Source organism: Brassica napus, chromosome A1 (genome assembly GCF_020379485.1).
Source record: "Brassica napus cultivar Da-Ae chromosome A1, Da-Ae, whole genome shotgun sequence".
NCBI classification, from domain to species: domain Eukaryota; kingdom Viridiplantae; phylum Streptophyta; class Magnoliopsida; order Brassicales; family Brassicaceae; genus Brassica; species Brassica napus.
The window spans coordinates 6,331,501-6,354,113 of record NC_063434.1 but is presented as its reverse complement, the minus strand read 5'-3'; the positions used below and the strand labels follow the sequence as shown (position 1 = coordinate 6,354,113).

At 33.2% G+C, this 22,613-nt stretch overlaps 3 protein-coding genes across 4 annotated transcripts; 2 read left to right on the top strand and 1 right to left on the bottom strand.

The window, feature by feature from the left end:
• The first annotated feature begins 4,905 nt into the window (after positions 1-4,905).
• Positions 4,906-6,404, top strand: LOC106374160 (transcription factor MYB102). Its single transcript, XM_013814251.3, has 3 exons — positions 4,906-5,166; positions 5,266-5,395; positions 5,491-6,404. The coding sequence occupies exons 1-3, from the start codon at positions 5,034-5,036 to the stop codon at positions 6,290-6,292; spliced, it is 1,065 nt and encodes a 354-aa protein (XP_013669705.1). The 5' UTR covers positions 4,906-5,033; the 3' UTR covers positions 6,293-6,404.
• Positions 6,405-15,901: 9,497 nt separating this feature from the next.
• LOC111214041 (lysine-specific demethylase JMJ25-like) lies at positions 15,902-20,432 on the top strand. 2 transcript variants are annotated; one of them, XM_048740311.1, is made up of 12 exons: positions 15,902-16,644; positions 16,732-16,865; positions 17,235-17,340; positions 17,436-17,562; positions 17,654-17,717; positions 17,829-18,480; positions 18,581-18,907; positions 19,089-19,499; positions 19,586-19,658; positions 19,751-19,836; positions 19,924-20,043; positions 20,123-20,432. In XM_048740311.1, exons 1-12 carry the CDS (start codon positions 16,036-16,038, stop codon positions 20,213-20,215), a joined length of 2,802 nt encoding a protein of 933 aa, XP_048596268.1. In that variant the 5' UTR covers positions 15,902-16,035; the 3' UTR covers positions 20,216-20,432. The 2 variants fall into 2 exon arrangements, with proteins under 2 accessions (XP_048596268.1, XP_048596265.1); XM_048740308.1 differs by having other exon boundaries at positions 17,433-17,562.
• Positions 20,433-20,601: 169 nt separating this feature from the next.
• Positions 20,602-22,457, bottom strand: BNAA01G11260D. The gene has a single exon (XM_013881764.3). The coding sequence runs from the start codon at positions 21,202-21,204 to the stop codon at positions 20,602-20,604; it is 603 nt and encodes a 200-aa protein (XP_013737218.1). The 5' UTR covers positions 21,205-22,457.
• Between the last annotated feature and the right edge of the window lie 156 nt (positions 22,458-22,613).

Below are 22,613 nucleotides of genomic sequence, written 5' to 3'. Positions count from 1 at the left end.
CGAAGGGTAAATACGTGTGGTTTCAAAGTCAATGCTCCGAATTCGTTAAGGTTATCAATCAAGGAGGAGAACATGTCTATCAAGATATATGATATCAGAAAATGAATGTCTAGGTTACCTAAAGCTTATGTTGGATATGTCCCTCAAAATGTGAGTATTATTTGCTAATTATTTTTTGTTTACAGTGGAAATTCCAAATCTTATGCCTATGATTTCTTCTAGATTTCAAGTTAACCTTTAGATATTCTAATTTAAATAATAGTTTGAACCGGGAACATATAAGAGAATCGCCTCTAGTAGGAGTAGAGCCGACCCTGGCTCAAAGCGAATGAAGCATGGGCTTCTGGCCGTCAATAAATAAGTAAAATATCGGCCACATATTTGTCAAAATACGTGTTAGTCTAGTGGTTAATAAGGCTGTCAACATACATTCCAAGGCCGGGTTTGAGTATCCCCTCTTCCATTTTGGCCACATTTTTTGTTTTGGCTTATAGCCTTTAAATTTGTAGGACCGGCTTTGAGTAGGAGGCTACTTGCTAGTTTGCTACCAGCACTTTGGTAACACATGTTTTTTACTGGTACTTAATTTAGCCAAAAATGCTTGTGTCTAATGTTGATTATGTTTCTTCCCATATACCTATCTTTTGGATGTATCAAAATGTGTATGGTCTCTTCTAATTGATCAGTGAAATAGATAGTACAAACAATAACAACAACTGGATCAAATCTAAGTTAATTTGCTCGTAATACGAGAGCAGAGTATAAATTATATTGATCTCATATATTTTATCAATATATAAAACTCTTATATATAATATTAATAAATAGGTATAAAGGTTTAGTAAACTCCAAGATCATGGAAGTGCTTGTATTATAAAGCTAAACTATTCAAATATTAATCATTTTGTAATTTTGGCAGTATTTATATGTAGTTCAGAGATATTTGATCAACTAATCATGAAATTAATTAGTAAAAGTGAATCTTTTCAATTTCCAGAGAGTTCTCGAGTGTATTTGCTGTCTTTACTCCAAATTTCATATGATAAGTTTTAATATTATCTAGGTATCAATCAACTCTATTATCGAACAGATCCAACAAAATTGACCAATTTATAATCAAATTAATACGTAACATAAAATATATTAAATACAATTTGCATGTAGTCTTACGTAAGTGCCTTAAGTGGCAACATCAACTGCACAACCATTACGATTTTCGTATCAAGTTATATCGTTTTTAATACACGGACAAATAGATCTTTGGTCATTGTCTGCTGACTCTGCTCCTTTCAACTGTTTAGGGATCACAGTTTTTTGTTTATACGAATCAGAAAACTTTGAATAATGAAATAATGATTAATAATATATATATATATATATACTGGAACAATGTATACTTTTATTAATATATCCTCTTCCATATTTTATTTGAAGAATTATTTGATAATTAAACATTATATCTGTGTGGCTCTTAATACTGTTGCCTAACTGTCCGTCGTTACTCGAAGTATGACGGTGAGTGCATTTGCGTTTGGATGAAATTGGAAGAAAGACAATATTCACATGATAAAAGCAATTGTTTATATAAAATAATGGTTATTTACGATAATTTATAAGAAAACATTGGAAGTTTACCCAATAAGAAGAACATCAGAAGATAAAAGGCGTCTTAATTAAGTATGTTTTTTCATATAATTGAATAAAGTTGTTAATTGCGATATTTAGTTGCATATTATATTATGAAACCATGCAGACATGTATATAGTTAGTCAATTAATTAATTTGTCAAAAGATTAATATCAATTAATGAGATTTGGTCAACTATATATATACACGTGGGTTCTTATTGTGGCAAATGATCCATCATGCGCAAGCAAAGCCCTAGCTAGATTTGACACATTATAGCCTAATCTAGCATTAACACCTAATCTTATTCTTAACTTTTAATTTAGATCAACTCATTTATTTATTGGCTCAGTGGCATAATTACGCACCTTATAACGATTTCATTTGTTGTTGGACCCGATAGATTCTTCAGTCTCAAACGCCGAGACATAACCCTAATATTACGGATCGCTTATGTTATTTAATTTATTCTGTTTAAAATAATCATAACCTAGGTTATAAGACCTCCGGAAGAAATGGTTACATAAGAGTAACTCTATTTTAGTATGTGTGAGATGTTCCTAATAATTTGGATCGATAAGAATGAGATGATTAGTACATAATCATATGATGCTTACATTAGATTTAGTACTCCGTGGCAATATGTAACTCAATAATATAGATTTGAAAGTGATACTATTCTTCTCAATGCCAAATTAATTATTCATACATCTGTTGTTACTCACAATTATTTGAAGCTTTTGATCAATATATTAATTGGTGCTTATGTATTATTATACTATGGAATATTTTCTTTTGTGGTAAAATATAAAATAAACGTTTATTTGTATATTTATTCACTATACACCAATAGAATGGTCGTAGACGTGATGTATTGGTTTTGTGTATGTTCATACTCGAGGTATAGGAGAATCGCATTTCTCTGTGAAACAGCTTTTTCGCCCCATGAAATTCAATATCCACAAACATCAACGTTAAATTTTGTATGACAATTAAAGGGAACACGAGTCGTAAATCAAGTGGTCCAAACAAGCGGCCTTTGGTCCTCACATCATGCCAGGCATATGTACCAATCGATCTTGCCCTTGATTGATCAGCACGTGAGCTTCTTTATAAAGTGAAGTCGTTTTTTTCTTTCTGGAGCCTGCTGCTGTTGACGCCCCGACTATGGCTTCTCCTTGTCTAATCTTTTTGTCCACTCGTCCTTTTAAGTTTTTACTCTTTATAATTTGTCAAAAAGTTAATTAAATAGTGATTTACACATCATACCATGCTATATATATTCATTTATGTTCAAAATCTCATACAGGAAAAGCTAATAGATACAAAATATTGGTCTTCAAACATACAGATAGCAACAGCTATGTAATATGGTGAGAGTGTATATAATCAAAATACATATCCACATTTAATGTTTTCTAAATTTCGGCAAATGCCAAACTCCATTATTGTCATTCGAAATAAATGCGCTATCCTCTTCCTTTCTCTCTATCATGCTATGTGCACAGTAGATATTTGACTTTAATAAATTTCCCCTTAGACCTTGCAATTCAAGCGACACGGTTGGTCCAATATTTTAACTAAAGTATTTCTTTTCATTTTAAAATATTTTCTTTAGACCCATTAATTATACATACAAAAAGTCAGTGAACCGTATCACTATATCAATTATGGAATAATTGTTCAAATCGTAATGGAGATCAATACGAAATTTTTATTTTTACATGGGTCTTAATCTAAATTCTCAATGGCGAGGGTCTAAAAAGCCTAGTATCTTAGTATATAGCTCGAGCCAAGACGAGTTAGGGGTGAAAATTTTGTTTGTATTTGTAAAGCATTTGTTTGTTTTTTATTATTATTGATTGCTATAACTTTTTGTAAAAGTTGAAAACTAATCCAAAGGAAAACATGATGAGTTGAAATTGAGAAGGGAAACGAACGTGGCATCTTCATGTTGGCGACAGCTAATGTGAAACCATCTCACAAAGCTTGGAGAGCGACGCTTTTTCCTCATCGCCACCCCTTTAATTGTGTTACTTTCATTAGCAGAATTTATTTTCATCTTTCTAATTATTCATTCTTTATAATATCTTTTTTTTGGACTAATACAGTAATCCATAACTTATGTGTTAACAAAGCTGTGAACAAACGACTTTCTTATAGTATATATATATATTGCACAAGAAAGTACCATAAAAATACAATTTCTTTTTCACCGTACAATATTTATCCGTTAGCCAAGAACTATAGAACATGTTAATTACTCCCTTATCCAAGACATTAACAAGGAGAGATTTGAATATGAGATATTGAAGCGTATTTCTTTTACAAATTTCAAGACTTGAGTACCATGTATACATCAAAAATAAGGGTACATCGAATCTCATACGCTAGAACCAGAAATAAATTTTATAGGTTTTCATACATTTCCTTGATGTTATAATTGTTTTTGAGATTAACGTACGATATGGTTATTGCTGAGAAATGAGAATAAAGGTTACTCTTGTTTTTCTTCTGTAGGTTGATTGACTCATACATATGATCACGATCATGATGAATAGGACTAAGAAAAATTCAGTTTTTTCAACGTTACAGCTACGTACTTTAAAGAGTCATCAAAGTTCCAATATAACAAGTAAGCTTGTTAAGCTTAATAAGACAGTTTATTATACTTTCAACAAACTGTTAATCACGGGTCCATCAAAGGTTTAGCAATACTCGATAGGAAAAACAGTTTGTACTTTTGAATAAGAATCTTTCACAATCCTTCTTTGTAACATGATCGGCGTTCTTTTGAGTTTGAGTTTGTTCAGTCTTTTAAGAAATTCATAATGTTTTGTTTACATTTTCTTGAATGTACTTCAAACAGAAAATTAAATATCATCACGAGACTGTAAATATAAAACGGAACAAAACGGACTTTTCCCTTTTAACTGTATGTACGTAAAACATTATTGTAATGTATGTGCCTATGTGGTTTATCTTTGCATCTATGCATGCAGTTTCCAAATAAACTTCGTAAAACACCATACGCAATATTGACTATAAGACACTCAAACTAAAAAATATTATGAAGCCAATAAAAGTAAAAAAGAAAGAAAAAAAGACATAATAAATAGATAAAAGCATCGTATAAAGTATAAATTCATAATTTATTCGATTTCTATTTTTGTTTTTAATAAAAGGGACACGTATACCAGTTGGGAAACAGAGGACGGCACCGAACCATATTGACTTCCCCTCTTCTTCAATCCCTATATATACTTGGTACTTTCCATTACGGACCCTACGGCCTTTTGTTTCTCTCTTCTCCATTACTTTCCTTAAAACTCTCTCATTAGCTCATTATTGATAAAGCCAACTAACCAATTATTTGAGATTAATTATTAATCATCGACAAAACTAAAATGGGAAGATCACCTTGCTGCGAGAAGACTGGCCTCAAGAAAGGGCCATGGACGTCTGAGGAAGACCAGAAGCTTGTTGATTATATCCAGCAACATGGATATGGTAACTGGAGAACCCTCCCCAAAAATGCTGGTTTGTCTCTTATCTAGCATTTTAAACCATGCTTTTAGTAATGATGTTTTCTAAAAAAATTGTTATTTAAATTTTGTATATTTTTCTCTTAATTATCAGGTTTGCAAAGATGTGGCAAGAGTTGTCGGCTAAGGTGGACTAATTATCTCCGACCAGATATAAAGCGAGGGCGATTCTCCTTGGAAGAAGAAGAAACTATTATTCATCTTCATAGCTTTTTAGGAAACAAGTGAGCTTAATTTTACTTTTGTCTATACAATATTTTCTTAATATTGAATTAGTCTAAAAATTCTTATGTGTTTTGTTTTTAATAAATTATTATAGATGGTCTGCTATTGCGGCACGTTTGCCTGGAAGAACAGATAACGAGATCAAAAACTTTTGGAACACACATATTAGAAAGAAGTTGCTTAGAATGGGGATCGATCCAGTGACTCACAGTCCCCGACTTGATCTCCTTGATATCTCATCCATCTTGGCATCATCTCTATACAATTCCTCTTCACATCATGTCAACATGTCAAGACTCATGATGGATACTCATCGTCAACAGCAACAACATCCTTTGGTTAACCCCGAGATTCTCAAACTTGCTACCTCTCTCTTTTCTCAAAACCAAACCCAAACCCAAAACCACAACCAAAACCAAAACTTCGTGGTGGATCATGACACAAATACCCACGAGCACCACTCAGTTTATCATCAAGATGTTAACCAAGCCAGAGTAAATCAGTTCCAAACCGGCCATCAAGATTACCAACCTTGCATGCCGCCATTCCCCAATGAAGCTCAGTTCAACGACATGGATCATCAGTTCAATGGTTTTGGAGAACAAACTCTCGCTTCAACCTCGAATACATCAGTCCAAGATTGCAATATTCCATCGTTCAACGACTATGCAAACTCTAGTTTTGTATTAGATCCTTCTTATTCAGACCAGATCTTTAGTTTTGCTAATTCGGTCTTGAACACGCCATCCTCGAGCCCGACTACATTAAACTCCAGTTCCACGACTTACATCAATAGTAGCAGTTGCAACACTGAGGATGAAATGGAAAGCTATTGCAGTAATCTCGTAAAATTTGATATTCCCGATTTCTTGGACGTTAATGATTTTCTCATATAATTATAAGAAACAACATAAAAGTTTATTGGAATAGTTTATTTTACTTGTAATTTTAAGGCTTTGTTTTTCTATTTGAATTGGTTTACATGTAATGTAAAATACAGTTTGTTCACGTTGGTTTGTTTAATTGTGTTTTAGAGTTAATAGTACGTAAGACCATTTTTAGTTTCCATTATTGATATCTATTATTTATTTAAATGTTATATTTGGCCGGCTTTACTTCTACATAAGCATAGTCTCCTGCCCGTATTATTTTGACTCAATGATATGCATGATTGATATGAGGTGCTAAAATTTCCTGATATAAATATTTTAATAATTACATCATTGACTTATGTCATGTTTCCCAAAAGGTATTAATGGAAACGTATGAGCCAAAGCATTATAGTCCAAAACTCCAAATGATCCACCACCATTCAACCTAGATACTTTTTCTTTTTAATTCATAAGATCCACAACATGCATTCCCAGCAAGATATCTAAATTATCAATAATTGTATTGGCATTATATCATCATCTCTACGAAAACAAGATTACGAGTTACAGGCTGGTAGTAAAAGTTTATAAATAAAGACATTTTTTTATCAAACAAATAAAGACATACATAAGATGTAAAATTTGAGGCCGACAAAAAAAAAATTGTAAAATTTGAGTTTATATAGTACCTAAAAGTTAATTTATTAAATATTTCATCCGTTTTCAAAAGTAAGATTTTTTAGAGTATTCACCCTTATTAAGAATTTAATAAACATTTTTAATTTAATTTATTTTTTATTTTATTATACACTTTTCAGTAACTTTCCACCAATAAAATTTAATCATTCAATTAATGTTTCTCAAAAACATAAAAATGTACTTTAACAATATAGAAAATCTATTTTTACGAAACAAGAAAAAAATCTAAAAATTATTACTAATGGAATAGAGAGTACTCTTTTGTTCCAGCGATCTACTGGACTTGTTCCAACTCTTAACAGAGAGTTGGAGTGGAGCTTTCATGCTCAAAAATCTTACAAAAACGAGTGATATTTTTACTTCCTTCCTTAATCCCGGAACCGGCGGGAGTCGCGCGCCGTCGTGTGCAGTTCACGTGCGGAAAGGTGTCCCAGTCCTGTATCTTTACGTGCAGATGTTAAAAGAGACATAACTATTGATATATGGGAGTATCTAATGGACTGAAGACACATGTCCAGCAGTGTCGATGGCTTTGCATGTAATTAAGGCAAAAAGAAACCACGAAAAGGAAAAGAAAGCCTCCTTATTATTGAAATCACGGCGTAGTTTTTTTGTAATGCTTTACACGCGTAGGTATCAAACATAAGGTAGACAACACGTGGAACTCAATAATAGATCAATGGGTCCCGCTATTTTTGGATGAGCTGTTTTTTTTTGACTGCTGGGTTGGACATAAACAGTTAACAATGTTTGTATTTTTTCCTCAAAAATAATTTTTTTATTTATAATAGCTAAATACTTGTAATTGGATAAATGCTGTGACTTTGACAGCTTAAATGTATTGTTTTTCAATGGACCATCCAAAAAGTTCTACATTTACCTCTGTCAACTATTTATTAGACGATGACCTTTTTTTTGGCGGTTCCATCCTTCTTCTAGTTTAGTGCAAGGTAAACTCTTATGTTTTTTGCGCTAAAGTTTTACATAATTGATCTAAAAGTTACGTGTTTTTTTTCTTCTGCTAACCGAGTATTCTGGCCCTACCGTAGTGGTCCAGACTAAAGACCGAAATAAACATAGACCCGAAGGTCACCAGGTAACTCATCGTTAATGGTCTTCGGTCTCGGACGCTGCAACCTATATATAAATTCTGCAGTGACCAAGGCTCGAACCCAGGAACGGACATTCCAGCTGGAGTTCCTTTACCACTAGACCAAAACAGCTTGGTTAAAAGTTACGTGTTAAGGACATATCTTACCAATATAGCTTTTATAAGACAAACACAAAGAGTAGATTTGTTATATAAACCCGATATTAAAAAAAAATTTATTAGTTGTCTGCAAAATATTTAGAACGCAACAAAAAAGACACGCTCGTTGTAAAAAGTTGAAAGAATTACATTGAGAGACAGTTTTAAGTTTTTTATAACATGATAAGGCAGTTTATGCTACAAAGACACTTTTTCTAACAGTTTCTCTATTTTCTAAACAACTAGTCAATTCACAACTAAATTTATGACAAACCAAACCAGTGTATTCGCGGGAAATAACCTCAACCACACATCTATCTTTCTACTCAACGGTCCAGATTATATCTATTTTCTTTATTGGTAGGATTTCATCGTAGCCCTTCATTCTTATAAATAATCTGATGGTCAAGCTAATTATAGACAAAATGAGGCCCCTCTATCTTTCTTCTTAGTCTTCTTCTTCCCAAACATTCTATTTTCTTTTCTAAATTGGAATCTGATTTTTCAGATTATTTTTTCAAAAAAACTTGCATATAATTATTGTCTATGTTGTTCAATCTATCTTTTAAGATAGGTCAAGGTACATCTCCGATAATGGTTTTATAATGATGACATATACGAAAACGTCATCAACGGCATAGAACTCTGGCGTAGCAACGACAAAGACATAGACGACGGTGGAGCAATTTCGACAGCAAAGACGATGCAGAAGACCCGACATCCACCATGGAACAAAATATGAAAATCAAGAAATTCATCCACCAAGACCACTACCGGCGAGAATCGTGACTGTTTTATTCCGGCAATTTTGATTGACTCACAATCTCAAACCATGACGAGCATATTTGCCTGTAGTATCAAACCGCGAGGCCACCTGCCTGAGCCGCTACACTCGTCGTCGCCGTCAAGTTCCAATCGCATTCGCAAAGAGAAAGCTCAATCAACAATGGTCTACTCTCTCGTAATTTCTATTGTTCATGTATGTTCACATGTACGCTAAATTTACATTATCAATGTGTACAAAAAGACCGTGTGTACACCTAAATCCTGTAAGAGACTAAGCTACAAAATCAATAGAAAGTGATAGAGAGTTTCTCAAACTGAGAACATTGGAGTTAAGATAGTGAGACAAGCTGCTTTCAAACCAATATTTTCTACATTTGTAAAGCGACATTTGTTATCTTTTCTTATATATAGTTTCTCGTGGACAACAATGTCAGAATGTATATGTGTGTCCACATGTACGCTGAATTTACATTATCAATGTGTACAGAAAACCGTGTGTACACCTAAATCAATAGAAAGTGATAAAGAGTTTCTCAAATTGAGAACATTGAGCTAATATAATGAGACAAGCTGCTTTCAAACCAATATTTTCTGCATTTGTAAAGCCACATTTGTTATCTTTTCTTATACATAGTTTTCCGTGGACAACAATATCAGAATGTATATGTGTACTAGATCGATCTGAATGTACAATTCTTGATTAGCCACTTGTATATTTTTTGAAATACATCCACCTTACACAATGTATACATCATAATGGACATGTGGACACTATCAACAAAGTGTACATGTATACACTATGTATCCAAATGTACACTAGTGCTCAAAATGTTTTCTACATTTGTAAAGGCACATTTGTAATCTTTTGTTATACATCCACCTTACATAGTTTCCCGTGGACAACAATATCAGAATGTATACATGTACTAGATGTATCCGAATGTACAATCTCTTTCTTGATGAGCCACTTGTATATATTTTTTTTAAATACATCCACCTTACACAATGTATACATCATAGTGTACATGTGGACACTATCAATAAAGTGTACAGGTGTACACGATGTATCCAAATGTACACTAATGCTCAATATTTCACATCTACATAATTTTACTTATACATGGTACACAAACTGAGTGATATCTCATGATTTTAATGAGTTTTAACATTTGCTATTTGTTCATTTAAGTTTCTTTTAGGACTCATTTAGAGTTATCTCATGATTTTAATGGTACACAAGGTGAGTGATATCTCATGATATTTAACATCTCATAATATTTACAAATCAGAAACATTTGAGGTATAAACGAAATGAAATAAAACAGCAGGGACCAATGATGCAAAATCAGAATATTTGTTGGTCTAGATTGTACAATTAAAAATATTGGGGCTAATTGTAAAGAAACTTGAACATATTAGAAGTTTGAGATAAATTAGAGAATAAGCAAGAGTTGGAGGACCATATGCTGTAAATAATAAAAAGTTCACTATTGTTGCTCCTATCAAGCTTTCTCTCGGATCTGCGGGTGAAGCGATGATTCCGGCAGCCACAACTACAGTCTCGAGCATGACGACCATGGCGAGGAGGAGACACGTTGACTTTTAAACGTATTGTCGTAAATGGAACTCACAACCACCGTCGTCTCTAACACTTCTCCTCTTTCTCAATTTCTCTTTCTAACATCAGTATTCGTAAACAAAAAAAATTAAACATTGATGGAATATTAAATCCAGTTAAACTTATTTTTCGGGTCCACCACTCACTTTCTCATTTGAAATTCAAATTGCAAAACGACGAAAAATAAAAGAAACTAAAACAATTTGAGCCCAGTTACGCTTTTTAAGGGTAAATTAAGTCATTTGTCATCACTAATTGGCATAAACTACCTCAGTATAAAAAAGTGTCTTATTCTGATATAAAAAGTCAGAAACTGCCTTTATATGTAAATCACTCTAAAAAGTTCAAATGTAAACAAAATGTAATCTATTGACTGAGGAATCAGATAAAGCTTACCAATAATTTGTATACACATTTGGGCGGTTGCCAAAATGAATATCAGACCCACAGCGAAAAGGTGAACTTTGTTTTACATGCTCCCGTTTGTTTTCGGGTGTGTGTGTCTCCATACCCATGACAAAACAACAAAACGTGTTTTTCTCGCATACAATTCGTGTTGTGTTTATATGTAGCCACTTGATCATGAAAACCAATCTTGTGGTCAAATTTGGAGGTTCATAGAGTTAACCTAAATTAATATCCTACTAAATTCAATATCTAATTATTTCTACAAGTTTTCTAGATAATTGGAGACTTGGAGCAACACTCTTATTTGAAACCCTTTACGCAAAAAAAAAAAAAACACTCAAGTTATCAATTATCCTTTTTAGAGAAAGTTATATGTTTCGTATGAAATCAATAATGCAAAAATATTAGTACCCAATATTATTAAAACAAATGAAAAAAAAAGTTGAAATCGATGGCAAACCTCGACAAACACACAAAAACCAAATTAAGTACGATAATTTGTTTAGAATATATATACCTAGTACGTTTCCTATATATGAGTATTCTGGTTTGGTCAATAATATACTAATTACTTATATATATATCCATAAAATAGACATAAATAATTTTCTCAATTTTTTTCTTTTTGGTATATTCACCATTTCTTCACTAAATGGTAATTAACAATTTGAAAGTTTCGGTCATTGTAGATTATACGTACCGGCCAGTTTTAATCTAATCAAGATATAACTCGGGTTTGAAATCTGTGATAAATATCATCCATATGGTCCAATATGTGATATTTCATTACATGATTCACTAGTCAAAGAATTTTCCCAAAGCTATCTATATATTAAGTGCGAACAATTAAACTATTAATTGTCACCACAAAGTGGACTTACTGGACTTTGATAGTTCATTATTGTCGTCCGTACGGACAGAAGCTTCTATAATCACATGTCATTGTAATGGTCAATGACCACGTAATCCATACGTCATTCATACATCAATATGGTAATCCACTTTTCCACACTAATCATACAAAGAAAACGAATTTATAGTAAATGAAACAAAGAAAATGAGTCATTGTAGTTAAACAATGAAATATTACAGACCATACTAGCTAGAGAGTAACAATTCTGATATATAAAACTAAAAAAAATTGGAAGACATTGTATCAATAAACAATGACATCGTACAACTTTTAATTAATGGTTTTAATAAAAATCAAGAATACTTAATTTAGCCTTTACCCAAAGTTAATTAAATTGAAATCAAGTTATATATTAATTTTTAATTAGTACTAGTTCGCTTATAACATAGAATCATATGGATATATTTGAAAACCTATCAATATGTGTAAGAATTGCTAACACATACGTTTGTGAACCGGTTTGAGAACTGCGAGACAAATGCTTGTCTATCTTCTGTAATCGACTCCTGAACATGGATATATCTTTAAAGTCAGATAAAACGTAGCATTATCGAATCACGGTAGTATTGACTAAAATTTTGAAAATGGTGTTCTTATAAGAAAAGCAAAACAACAAAAGCTCGATTTCAAAGCCTTTATAAAGGAAAACAATAATTTATTTTTTTTCTATTGTAAAAGTTTATAGACCAATTTTGTCACTCATGGACACAAAGTCCCAGCCGTCCATAGGGAAAAAAATGCGGATAAAGTCAATTTCAAAAGTTAAGATAAGCACTATATAAACTAAATATGTGTCTTTGGCAAGCATGGCACTACTATATTGCATTGTAACTATTATAGGAACTAACAAATAATGGTGTATACAACCGGATAAAAAAATCATTTTGATCCTCAAATGTTTAAAAGTTATTATATATAAATTGCACGTTTTAAAAAAAAATATAAAACGATTAAAATAAATCTGAATTTTTTTATTAGTCTCATAATTTTTGGATTCGGTTTTGATAGTGGTGAATTATTATGATGATTTAGACCAAGTTTAACTTGTGTGATCTTCTAGTTATTAAAGATGCAAATATATGTGTAATGTAGCGGAAGTTGTTAGTTGATGCTTTGGCAAAAAACGCACGCGTCTCTCCTTGTCTTTGTATTAAACTTCTCTTGATTAACGCATTATCTGTTGTTAAAAAAAATGAAAATGTAGCGAAAGTTCTTTTGGGTGTAAATGTTAAAATACATTTTGTTGTTAATGAATTACAGTTTGTTGTTAAATAGAATATTATAAGAAAAAAGATATCTGGTTGTAGTTTATCTCTAACTTTTAAATAATACTCCATGTAAAAGGAATATTCTTTCAATCCACAAATCCATTGTATCCTTTTGTAGAATATTTGACAATAATGGAAATTTTCAAAGTTGGTGTTTAATGTCGTCAATACACTGACATGAAAACAAAGGCCATCGACCCTTTACCAATAAGAAAAGCTGCCATGCCAACAATGTACGTGTGTAGGACAAAAGAATCTAGCACTGTTATAATTTAAAGATGCCAAACAACTTGGAAATGGGCTTAGTATTTAGTAAAGTTTATAAAATTGCACTAAAAGCCCAACAAAAGCCATAACAAAACGTACAAGCCTTATATTATGATTGGTTGATTACATAAATTTTGCACATTGGAAACGTTTATACTGTTTCCAGTCCTGAATCACTAGATTATATATACTATATCTTAGAGCATGTTTATTGAAAGGATTTTAGAGACAATTTCTTATATTGTGCTAAGAACCCCAACCTAAGAATCCTCAATAAACATGTTCTTAGAAGTTCTAAAAGTCCAAGTTAGGATAGTACTAAAATATGATATAATTAGATAAATTAATAGGGTAGAAATCCCATTGGTCTAGTGGTTTGATAATGTTTTTACACGGGAAAATATGGTTTTCGATTTTCTGCAAAGACAAAAGGTTTACAAGAGAGATCTTCAGCATGATACAAAAAATACTGTTATGAATGGATCTCATACGGCAACTTCGGAGATGATGCAGTTAAACATGAATCCTCGTGAGGTATGTAGAATTGTCGGCTGTAATATTATCTCTGTAATGTTTCTCGTAGTTTATAATAGCATAATTGACAAAAACTTGGATAAATTAATAAGATAATGAAATTTAGAAAACATCATGTATATGTATAGTTCTAATACAAACATTATTAATTCAGTTATGTAAAATTTATATAGATAAAAATAAAAACTGTATAATTTATTTTCTATTTACAGTCAAGTCTATTATAAAAATTTCTAAACATTTGTTACTTTACACCCAAAAATACACTACATTATACAATACATATTTTTTGCATGCCAAATATTCGAAAACAACATAAATAAATACTTTTAAATTTTAATTAATTTATATACTTTAAAAATTATTTACTATTCTTATTTTCACATAAAAGATATTCCAAAATTTAAAATTTTAAAATTTAAATTATATAAATTAATAATTTATAAATTAATAAAAATATAGTTTCAGTATTATTAATTGTATAATTTTATTATATAAGTAAAAGTAAAATGTTATTTATATATTTATATCAAACATATAGAACACCAAATTATATATAACAATAAATCTTTAAAACATCAGTAAAAATGGTGAGAGTATATTGTATGATAAATCTTAAATACTAAATCTTGTATGGTCAAAGTTAATAATTATAAATCTTAAATTTCATTACAATATAATTAGTGTATATTATTATTTGCAAAGTGATTTTTTTTCGTTTTGAACTCTCATGTTAAAAGTTAAAACTGTTAAAGTCTATGTCATCCTTAATGAATAAACAATTTTTTCTTTATAAATTTTATAAAAATTGATCATGAATTAATTGTGAGACAAGTTTATAAAAACATGTTTTAAAAAGAAAAAAATCGTGTATATTGTGTTATTACCTAAAAGTAATATTTAAGATAAATTTTTTGATATATATATATATATATATATATCAAATAAAAAAAGAAATAGAATTCTGAATAATAATAATATATATATAATGGATTCAATAATTATAAGCATCTAAAAATTATCATTATAATAAATTTTAATTAAGAAAAATAATATTTGAATGTTATTCATATTTATTGACATCTAATAATAATTTTTGAATTAAAAAATAGATTTACTGATAATTTTTTTTTTGACAGCAAAACATTTACAGACTCATATTGACTCTGTAAACCAATTAGGTAACTCTGCATCCATGTGAACGACGAAAGACGGTTGCTTTCTAGTACTACGTGCTAAGCTGTCCGTTCGTTGATTCTCCGTCCGAGGTACATGAACAATATCTGAGTTGAGGAAACTTCTCCGAAGAAACTTGATATCTTCGAGATAACTTTCAAAAGCTGACCATTATACTGGTTCCAAAACCATCTTCACCAGTTGAAAACAATCCGTTACAAACACATAGTACTATGTTAAAAGGAACATGGTAATACGTTTGAAACTTGTGTTTTTTTTTTAATTTCACATTTAAATAATCTTATAATTAGCATGAAAACTACAAAAGTATACATGTTTGTATTGTAACAATATAACAGAATAATAATCTTATAAATACATGTGTCTATTTGTATTCTGAATCAGTATGCTTATTACGTAAGACTAGAAACCATTATACATATGTACAAAGCTAGATTAAGCTAGATTTTTTTTTTTTTTTGTCGACGCTAGATTAAGCAAGATTAATAAGATGAAATATGTAAAAATTCCTGAAATCTGAAGCATAATAATTCCATTTTTTTTTGGGGTCAATTCCATTATTTATAATGGAAAAATAGAACAAAACAAAATAGAAACTGAAAATCCTCTCGATATTTGCGATATTACGTTACCAAAACAAGACCCTTATTCTTCATAAAATTACAAGACTGCCACTTGGTCTACTCTGCATAAAGACTCTTCCTTTTTCGCCTCTCTCTCTCTCTACAAAGCTCGTCCTTCTCTGGTTTTTCGATCACTGCCTCACCAGAGATTCCACCGTAACCTCTCACCTGAAATTCAGAGAACTTTACGGTCAATTCAAGAATAATGTCGGAGAACGACGCGATCCCCGACGAGTTTCGCTGCAACCGCTCCGACGGGAAGCAATGGCGGTGCAAGCGACGGGCTTTGGAAGGGAAGAAGCTCTGCGAGACTCATACCTCGCAGCTTACTCAGAAGCGGGACAGGGAGAAAGCTGCTGCGTCGACAAAGCTCGCTAGATCAGGAAACGGAGACGAAGCGGCGGCGTCTTCAGAGATGGAGGCGAACGAAGGAGGGATTAGGGATTGTGAATTGGGGAAACCGAGGAAGAGGAAGCGAGTGGTGGAGGAAGAAGACGAAGCGGTGAGGAAATTGCAGTTGGATTTGATTAGGATGGCGTTGAAGAGAGAAGCTGAGAAGAATAAGAAGAAGAAGAAGTTACCGAAGAAGGAGAAGAAGAAGAAGAAGAGTAAAGGGTTTGGTGGTTTTGTTGGGGAAGAGTTAACGAAGGTTCTACCTAATGGCATTATGGCGATTTCTCCACCTTCTCCGAGTAGAAGCGATGTGTCGTCATCTCCTTGTTGTGATGTTAAAGTAGGAGAAGAAGTGATCTCAGTGAGTAGAAGAAGATTCAGGTCTAAGAACATTGACCGGTTACCTTTTGGGAAAATGCAGGTAACAGAGAAAAAAAAAACTTAAAGCTTTACACTTTGTGTGTCCATCTATATTTAACATTTGGATTTTTGTGTGATTTCTGTAAAGATGGTTCCTTTCAAGGGAAAAGTGGTTAATGCGAAGAAGAGGTGCCATTGGTGTGGAACCAGAGGATCTGAGGACTTGATTAGCTGTCTGAGTTGTGAAAAAGAGTTCTTTTGCGTTGATTGTATCGAGAAAAGGTATCTTGAGTTATCATGCTTCCTTTACCTATCCCTTTTTTGCTGATGGTCTCTCTAGAGTTTATGAATCAGCATCTAGAATAAGAATTGCATTAGAGAATAGTTATAATTAGGAGTAATCCCACTAGATTCAATAAGTTTTGTGGACCTAGGATATAGAGAGGCTTTATGTGCGTAGAGTGTATTTTACTTCCCGGTTGCTTAAATTTCGTCTCTACTTACTCCACAGTTAAGTGGCGTTAATTTTTACCAGATACTCTTTCCTGCAATTCCTTCAAGAACTGCACTTGAGATTGTTTGTGGAATTCCCTTGTTTCTAATTTTGCTAGAGACAGTCATCTTATTGAATTGTGGCTTGGAATGAACTAGGAACAAGGGATCAAAAGAAGAAGTTGAGAAAAAATGCCCTGTATGCTGTGGATCATGTAGGTGCAAGTCTTGCTTAGCCACTATGTCTGGAGTCACTGAATGTAAGGTCTGACTATCTAATAGTTATTTAAGCCTCTAAATAGTTTGCATTCTTTTTTTCTTCTTCCTGTAAATATTTACTTCTTTATCATGTTTCAGAAGTCGCGGATAAGGAGTGACATTGACAGAGTTTTGCATCTACATTATGCTGTGTGCATGCTTCTTCCTGTATTAAAAGAAATCAACTCAGAAGACAAAGTAGAGGTCGTAAATGACACAGAAACGAAAGGTGTTTATATAGTTAGACTCTTATTCTGGATGCCCCGGTTCTGTCAAATTAAACTAACTCATATCTTTTGATTTTCCTTCATTTCTGATAGGGCGAAATCTAGATGAACGGCAAATCCATAGCTCTGAATTAACCTCTGATGATCAACAACTCTGGTGCTCACTCTTTTACCTTGTCCTCTTCTACTGTTTAGATTTTCATATTATGTTATCTGCTGTGAGCTTTTCTCTTACAAATTCATCTAATATATGTCCGAATTGAAACAGTTGTGACTCTGCCATTGTGGATTCTCAAAAAAATTGCACCTGCAGCTCCTCTGTTCTCAGGATGAGTTCTGATCAAGACGGGAGTCAAGGGAGGTTATCTAGAAAGGTTGGGTTGGTTAAATACTCGAATGGTATAGAATCTTGTAAGCCACCCTTATCTGATGCTTGGGACCAATCTCTCAAAGAAGCTCTAACGGAATGTAAGCTAAAAGATGTCAAAGGGGGCAGGAAAAACCTTTCCTTCAGGAGTCTATACTCTCTGGAGCTGACAAGAAAATTAGAGATCAGTGCAGAAGAAATAGTCAGTTGCTATGAGTTGCCTGAAGTCTTAGATAGATACTTAAGATGTCCGTTTTGTCCTGGAAGAGAAAAGCAATCTGGTAATAGTAATGACAACCATTTGAAAGAAGCATCCAGGAGATGTGAAGACGTAACTGGTAACTTCTTATACTATCCCACAGCGATGGATTTTCAACAAAACAATCTCGAACATTTTCAGACGCACTGGAGCAAAGGGCATCCTGTTATAGTTCGTAGTGTGTTAAAGGGAGGCTCAAGCCTTAACTGGGATCCAGTAGCCATGTTCTGTAACTATCTTAGGAACAGCAATAGAAAAACCGGTAATACAACTGATTGCATGGATTGGTTTGAGGTTAGTGACTTTTGTTCTGTAACTGTTAACCCTGCTCTTTCTCTTTGTGGATTAATACCGTTTTGGTTTCTAATTGGTATGCTTCTTTATTCAATGACAGGTAGAAATTGGGGTAAAGCAAGTTTTTTTGGGCTCTTTGAGAGGGAAGGCTGAGACTAATACTTGTCAAGAGAGGATGAAGCTGGATGGATGGCTTTCATCTTCTTTGTTTAAAGAACAGTTCCCAAATCATTATGCTGAAATACTGAGAATATTACCACTTCCTCATTACATGGATCCGAGGTGTGGTCTACTAAATATGGCTGCCGACCTGCCTGACAGTATCCAGACACCCAAGCTAGGTCCATGCCTCAGTATTTCCTACAGGAGTGGTGAAGATGCAAAGCTTGATTATCTGAAGAAGCTAGGTTTTGAAACTTGTGACACGGTAAGTTTTCCGAGTCATTTCATTTCTGGCTGAGGTTTTCCCTTATTTCACAATTCCTAGCTTTACTTATTAAAGATTTTGATAGTAAGCTAAAGAAGTAAAACTGTGGTCTGGTACATTTTCTTTGTTTAACTTTTCAGATCTAGTTGTATTTTGCTCAAGTTTTTGATTTCCTCTGCAGGTTGATATCTTGTTGCATGTCACAGAAACACTAGTGTCTACAAAACAGATCTGCAGAATAAGAAAGCTAATGAGAAATATCGGAAGAGTAAGATCTAAAAACCCAGAAAAGGTTAAGGAGAGCAGATTTGGTAGGGGAAAGAAGCAAGATAGGAATAACGCTTCATATGTTCAGAGGGATCTGTCGGACGACTATTCTAGTTCTGACTCAGAATCTTCTCAACTCTGTTTAGGCAGTGAGTTTCAGGTAGAGGAAAGAGAAAGTTCCAGTGACTCCTGTGTAGAAGAAAGCCTAAGCAACTCTTGTGGTGCCCGATGGGATGTATTCCAGACGCAAGATGTTTCTAAACTTCTTGAGTATATGAACAACCATTCTCTCGAGCTGGCACCCATGGGTTCCACCAAAACAAAAGTAAGATTTGGGTTGATAGTGTAAACACTTCTACAAGAAAACAATCATTGATTTCTTTTCTTGTTTGTTATGTATCACTGTTGCAGGCGAGTCATCCATTGCTTGAGCAGAGTTACTATCTTGATGAGTGTCACAAAGCAAAGCTTAAGGAAGAGTTTGGTAAGTATCACATCCTCATTTCTTCTATTTTCTTTATCTTACCACTGTGTTATTACTTACTCACTTTCATGCCGCTTATTCTGTTTCATCAGATGTTGAACCATGGAGTTTTGATCAATGTGTTGGTGAAGCAGTCATCGTCCCTGCTGGATGTCCATACCAAAATAAAAAGAATAAGGTATTTTCTTAGCACTTAACTTACCTTGTTTATAATCACAAAGTTAATACTCTCTTTTAACAGAACTTTTTTTTCATATTTTGCTAGTCTTGCGTAAATGCGGTCCTGAATTTTCTTTCACCTGAGCACGTTGCTGAATCTGTTAAACGAATGGAAGAACTTAATCAACTTCCTCAGAGCGTCAAAACGAAAGCAAACAAGATTGAGGTAAGTTCCCCTTGGTTTTAAACAAGATTGGGAGTAAAAGAGTATTGTTTATGTATATATGTATTGCTGCAACAACCAGGTGAAGAAAATGGCGATCCATAAAGTCAGCGAAGCCATAAAGGAAATCAGGGAGCGCACATCTTCAGGTTCAAGCGCTGCATCGAGATTATAACTAGAACTAGAGGTACCAATCTTTGATTCTTGACCATTGAGAATTACACCATTCTTTGCGGTAAGATTCTGCTGTTGAGTTACAGTTTCAAGGACTAGCAGAGTGTAAAAAATATAGAAAGAAACAAATAAGAACACAGAGAAGCAAAAGGGAATTCATTTGTCATTTAGATTGTTGCCTGGTGATGAATAATAAAGAAGATTTGATATTGAACTGATTTCTTTTTTCTTAAAAACATTTACACACGTGAGCTTGCTATCTACAAGATCTAATCATATATACGCAATTTACATGTGTTACAAAAGTGAATTAACTATTTACATTTCTTAGCTTGTTATTGACAAAATCTGAATGATATATACACAATTTATTTACTCGTTTTGGGCTCATTTTGTTCTAAGAACAATCTTACCTCGTGCATCTTCATGCATAATCGGTAGGACTATGTCTGGGGGATGAAGCCTCCAGACTTTAGGATCCTGAAACTGATGTCCTAACTTAGCCAATTTATCAGCGGCTCGATTCCCTTCTCTGTAAACATGGCTCAAAACGCAGTTGCTAAGACCAGGCATAACCACGTTGATGTAGTTCACATGTTTTTTTGCTTCTTGACATCTCAATCTCCCTCTCTTGGAGATGATATCCATAATGATCTTGGCGTCTCCTTCTAGCCATAGATCAGTCCATCCGTTTTCTAGAACCAGCTCTAGCCCTCTTTTGAGTGCTGCAAATTCTGCCACGGTGCTTGTGGCTGCTCCTATGGGTTCTGAGTATCCGAGAATGAATTCGCCTTTGTGGTTCCTGAATATTCCTCCGATGCTGGCTTGTCCATGTTTTCTTGACCCATCAAAGTTTAGCTTTGTCCATCCGTGTTCTGGTTTCTTCCAGACAACTTCTATAGGTTGTTTATGGTAGTTTCTGATTAAGAATACGGTAGCTCGAGTTTGAAGCAACCCTGGTAACCTAGCCATCTTTGAGAAAGCTAGCATTGTCTTTTAAGCGGTTGTTGCAGGATATTTTAAGAAATTTTAGGTTCTTCTTTCTGCTGCTCTAATCTTCTTGACTGTTGCATAAGATGATCATTATTGGAGACTGGAAATGAAGAATAGAAAAATGTAAAGGAAGGGTTTGTTAGAGAAACGATACTTGCAAGGAAAGCAAAGAATAATCCTGGATTGAGTAAAAAGGAAAGGGAAGGAAAGTTTGCAGGATTCAGTAAACTCAGAAATGTTTTAAAAATCTAGTCTCATTTAATGGAGATTTAAAGAGGAGAAGAGGTTTCTATGAAGAAAACCTTTAGAACCTGAAACAGTAATGACTACTTTTGACATATACCTAAAATTACATGGGCGTCTCTCCTAAATTTCAGGAGGATCTCTCTTCTTTTGCTCTCTGGTTTAGAAACGTGCAAGCAAAGAAAGAACTAAAGAACAGATGAAAACAGAGTTACCTACACTTCACGTAAACATTAGTTTGTTTTTCTCACGGATATATGATTCATATTGGTTCTGTTTACGTATAGTAAGAGACTCATAGCAGATCAGACCAGTAAGAAAACTATTTGATATGCGAGTTGATAAACATATTTCATTGTTCTTACCAACAGAGCCATGATCATTCTGCTCCCGATCCTTCAGATAAGACGACATAGGGTACAATGTGACAAGCGGACATTGCTAAAATACTTGCCCTGTTTGTACTTGTACAATGAAACTGGATTTCAAACTGTTCTCATTCGTTGGTTTTTAAAAGTCGAACGGTTACTTGGACAAGTTTTTGGTTCCGTTTATCCTGGTTATAGTATGTTCAAATCTTTTTCACTTGGTCCGGGCAGGGCATGATAGTTGCTTCATTAACTGAGTCAGGGCCAGATATGAAATTTAAGGGGAAATAAACATTTACCAAGAGTTTTAGTAAATTTATTTTTATAACTAAAGGCCTATATGCATATATATATATATATATATATATATATACTGTATGTCTAAAAATTTTGGGAGTCAAAACCAATGTTTCACTGGGCTTGGTTTAGATCAGACTATGTAACTGAACTCTTATCGTTTATAAAATCTTTAGCCAAATGGTTAAGACCTATATTTTGGTTTGGTTTGGTGTGGATCAGTTGGTTCGGTTCGTTTTTTTTCTCACCCCTAATAAAAGTTGAACACGTAGTTGAATTAAAAAAGACCGTAAGATAATAACTTAATTTACTATTTATAGTAAGATTGAGTTTGAATATTTAGTTGGTTTGAAAAACTATTCAAAGTCAAGACTTTCAGTTTCTTCTTTTTTATAGTTCATTATTGGTCCCGCGAGGAAAAAAGAAAGCAATAATCACTTCTTATTTAAAAACGTTTTAACACACCAGTTGACCTGATTCCACTGCAGCAACTCGTTA

Excerpts from the sequence above, each read along its gene's own strand:
- BNAA01G11260D (XM_013881764.3), bottom strand. The coding sequence starts at position 21,204 with ATGCTAGCTTTCTCAAAGATGGCTAGGTTACCAGGGTTGCTTCAAACT.
- LOC111214041 (XM_048740308.1), top strand. The coding sequence starts at position 16,036 with ATGTCGGAGAACGACGCGATCCCCGACGAGTTTCGCTGCAACCGCTCC. Across the intron at positions 17,718-17,828 it reads TCTGATGATCAACAACTCTG|TTGTGACTCTGCCATTGTGG; the intron begins GTGCTCACTCTT and ends GAATTGAAACAG. Across the intron at positions 18,481-18,580 it reads ATTGCATGGATTGGTTTGAG|GTAGAAATTGGGGTAAAGCA; the intron begins GTTAGTGACTTT and ends ATTCAATGACAG.
- LOC106374160 (XM_013814251.3), top strand. The coding sequence starts at position 5,034 with ATGGGAAGATCACCTTGCTGCGAGAAGACTGGCCTCAAGAAAGGGCCA. Across the intron at positions 5,167-5,265 it reads AACCCTCCCCAAAAATGCTG|GTTTGCAAAGATGTGGCAAG; the intron begins GTTTGTCTCTTA and ends CTTAATTATCAG. Across the intron at positions 5,396-5,490 it reads CATAGCTTTTTAGGAAACAA|ATGGTCTGCTATTGCGGCAC; the intron begins GTGAGCTTAATT and ends AAATTATTATAG.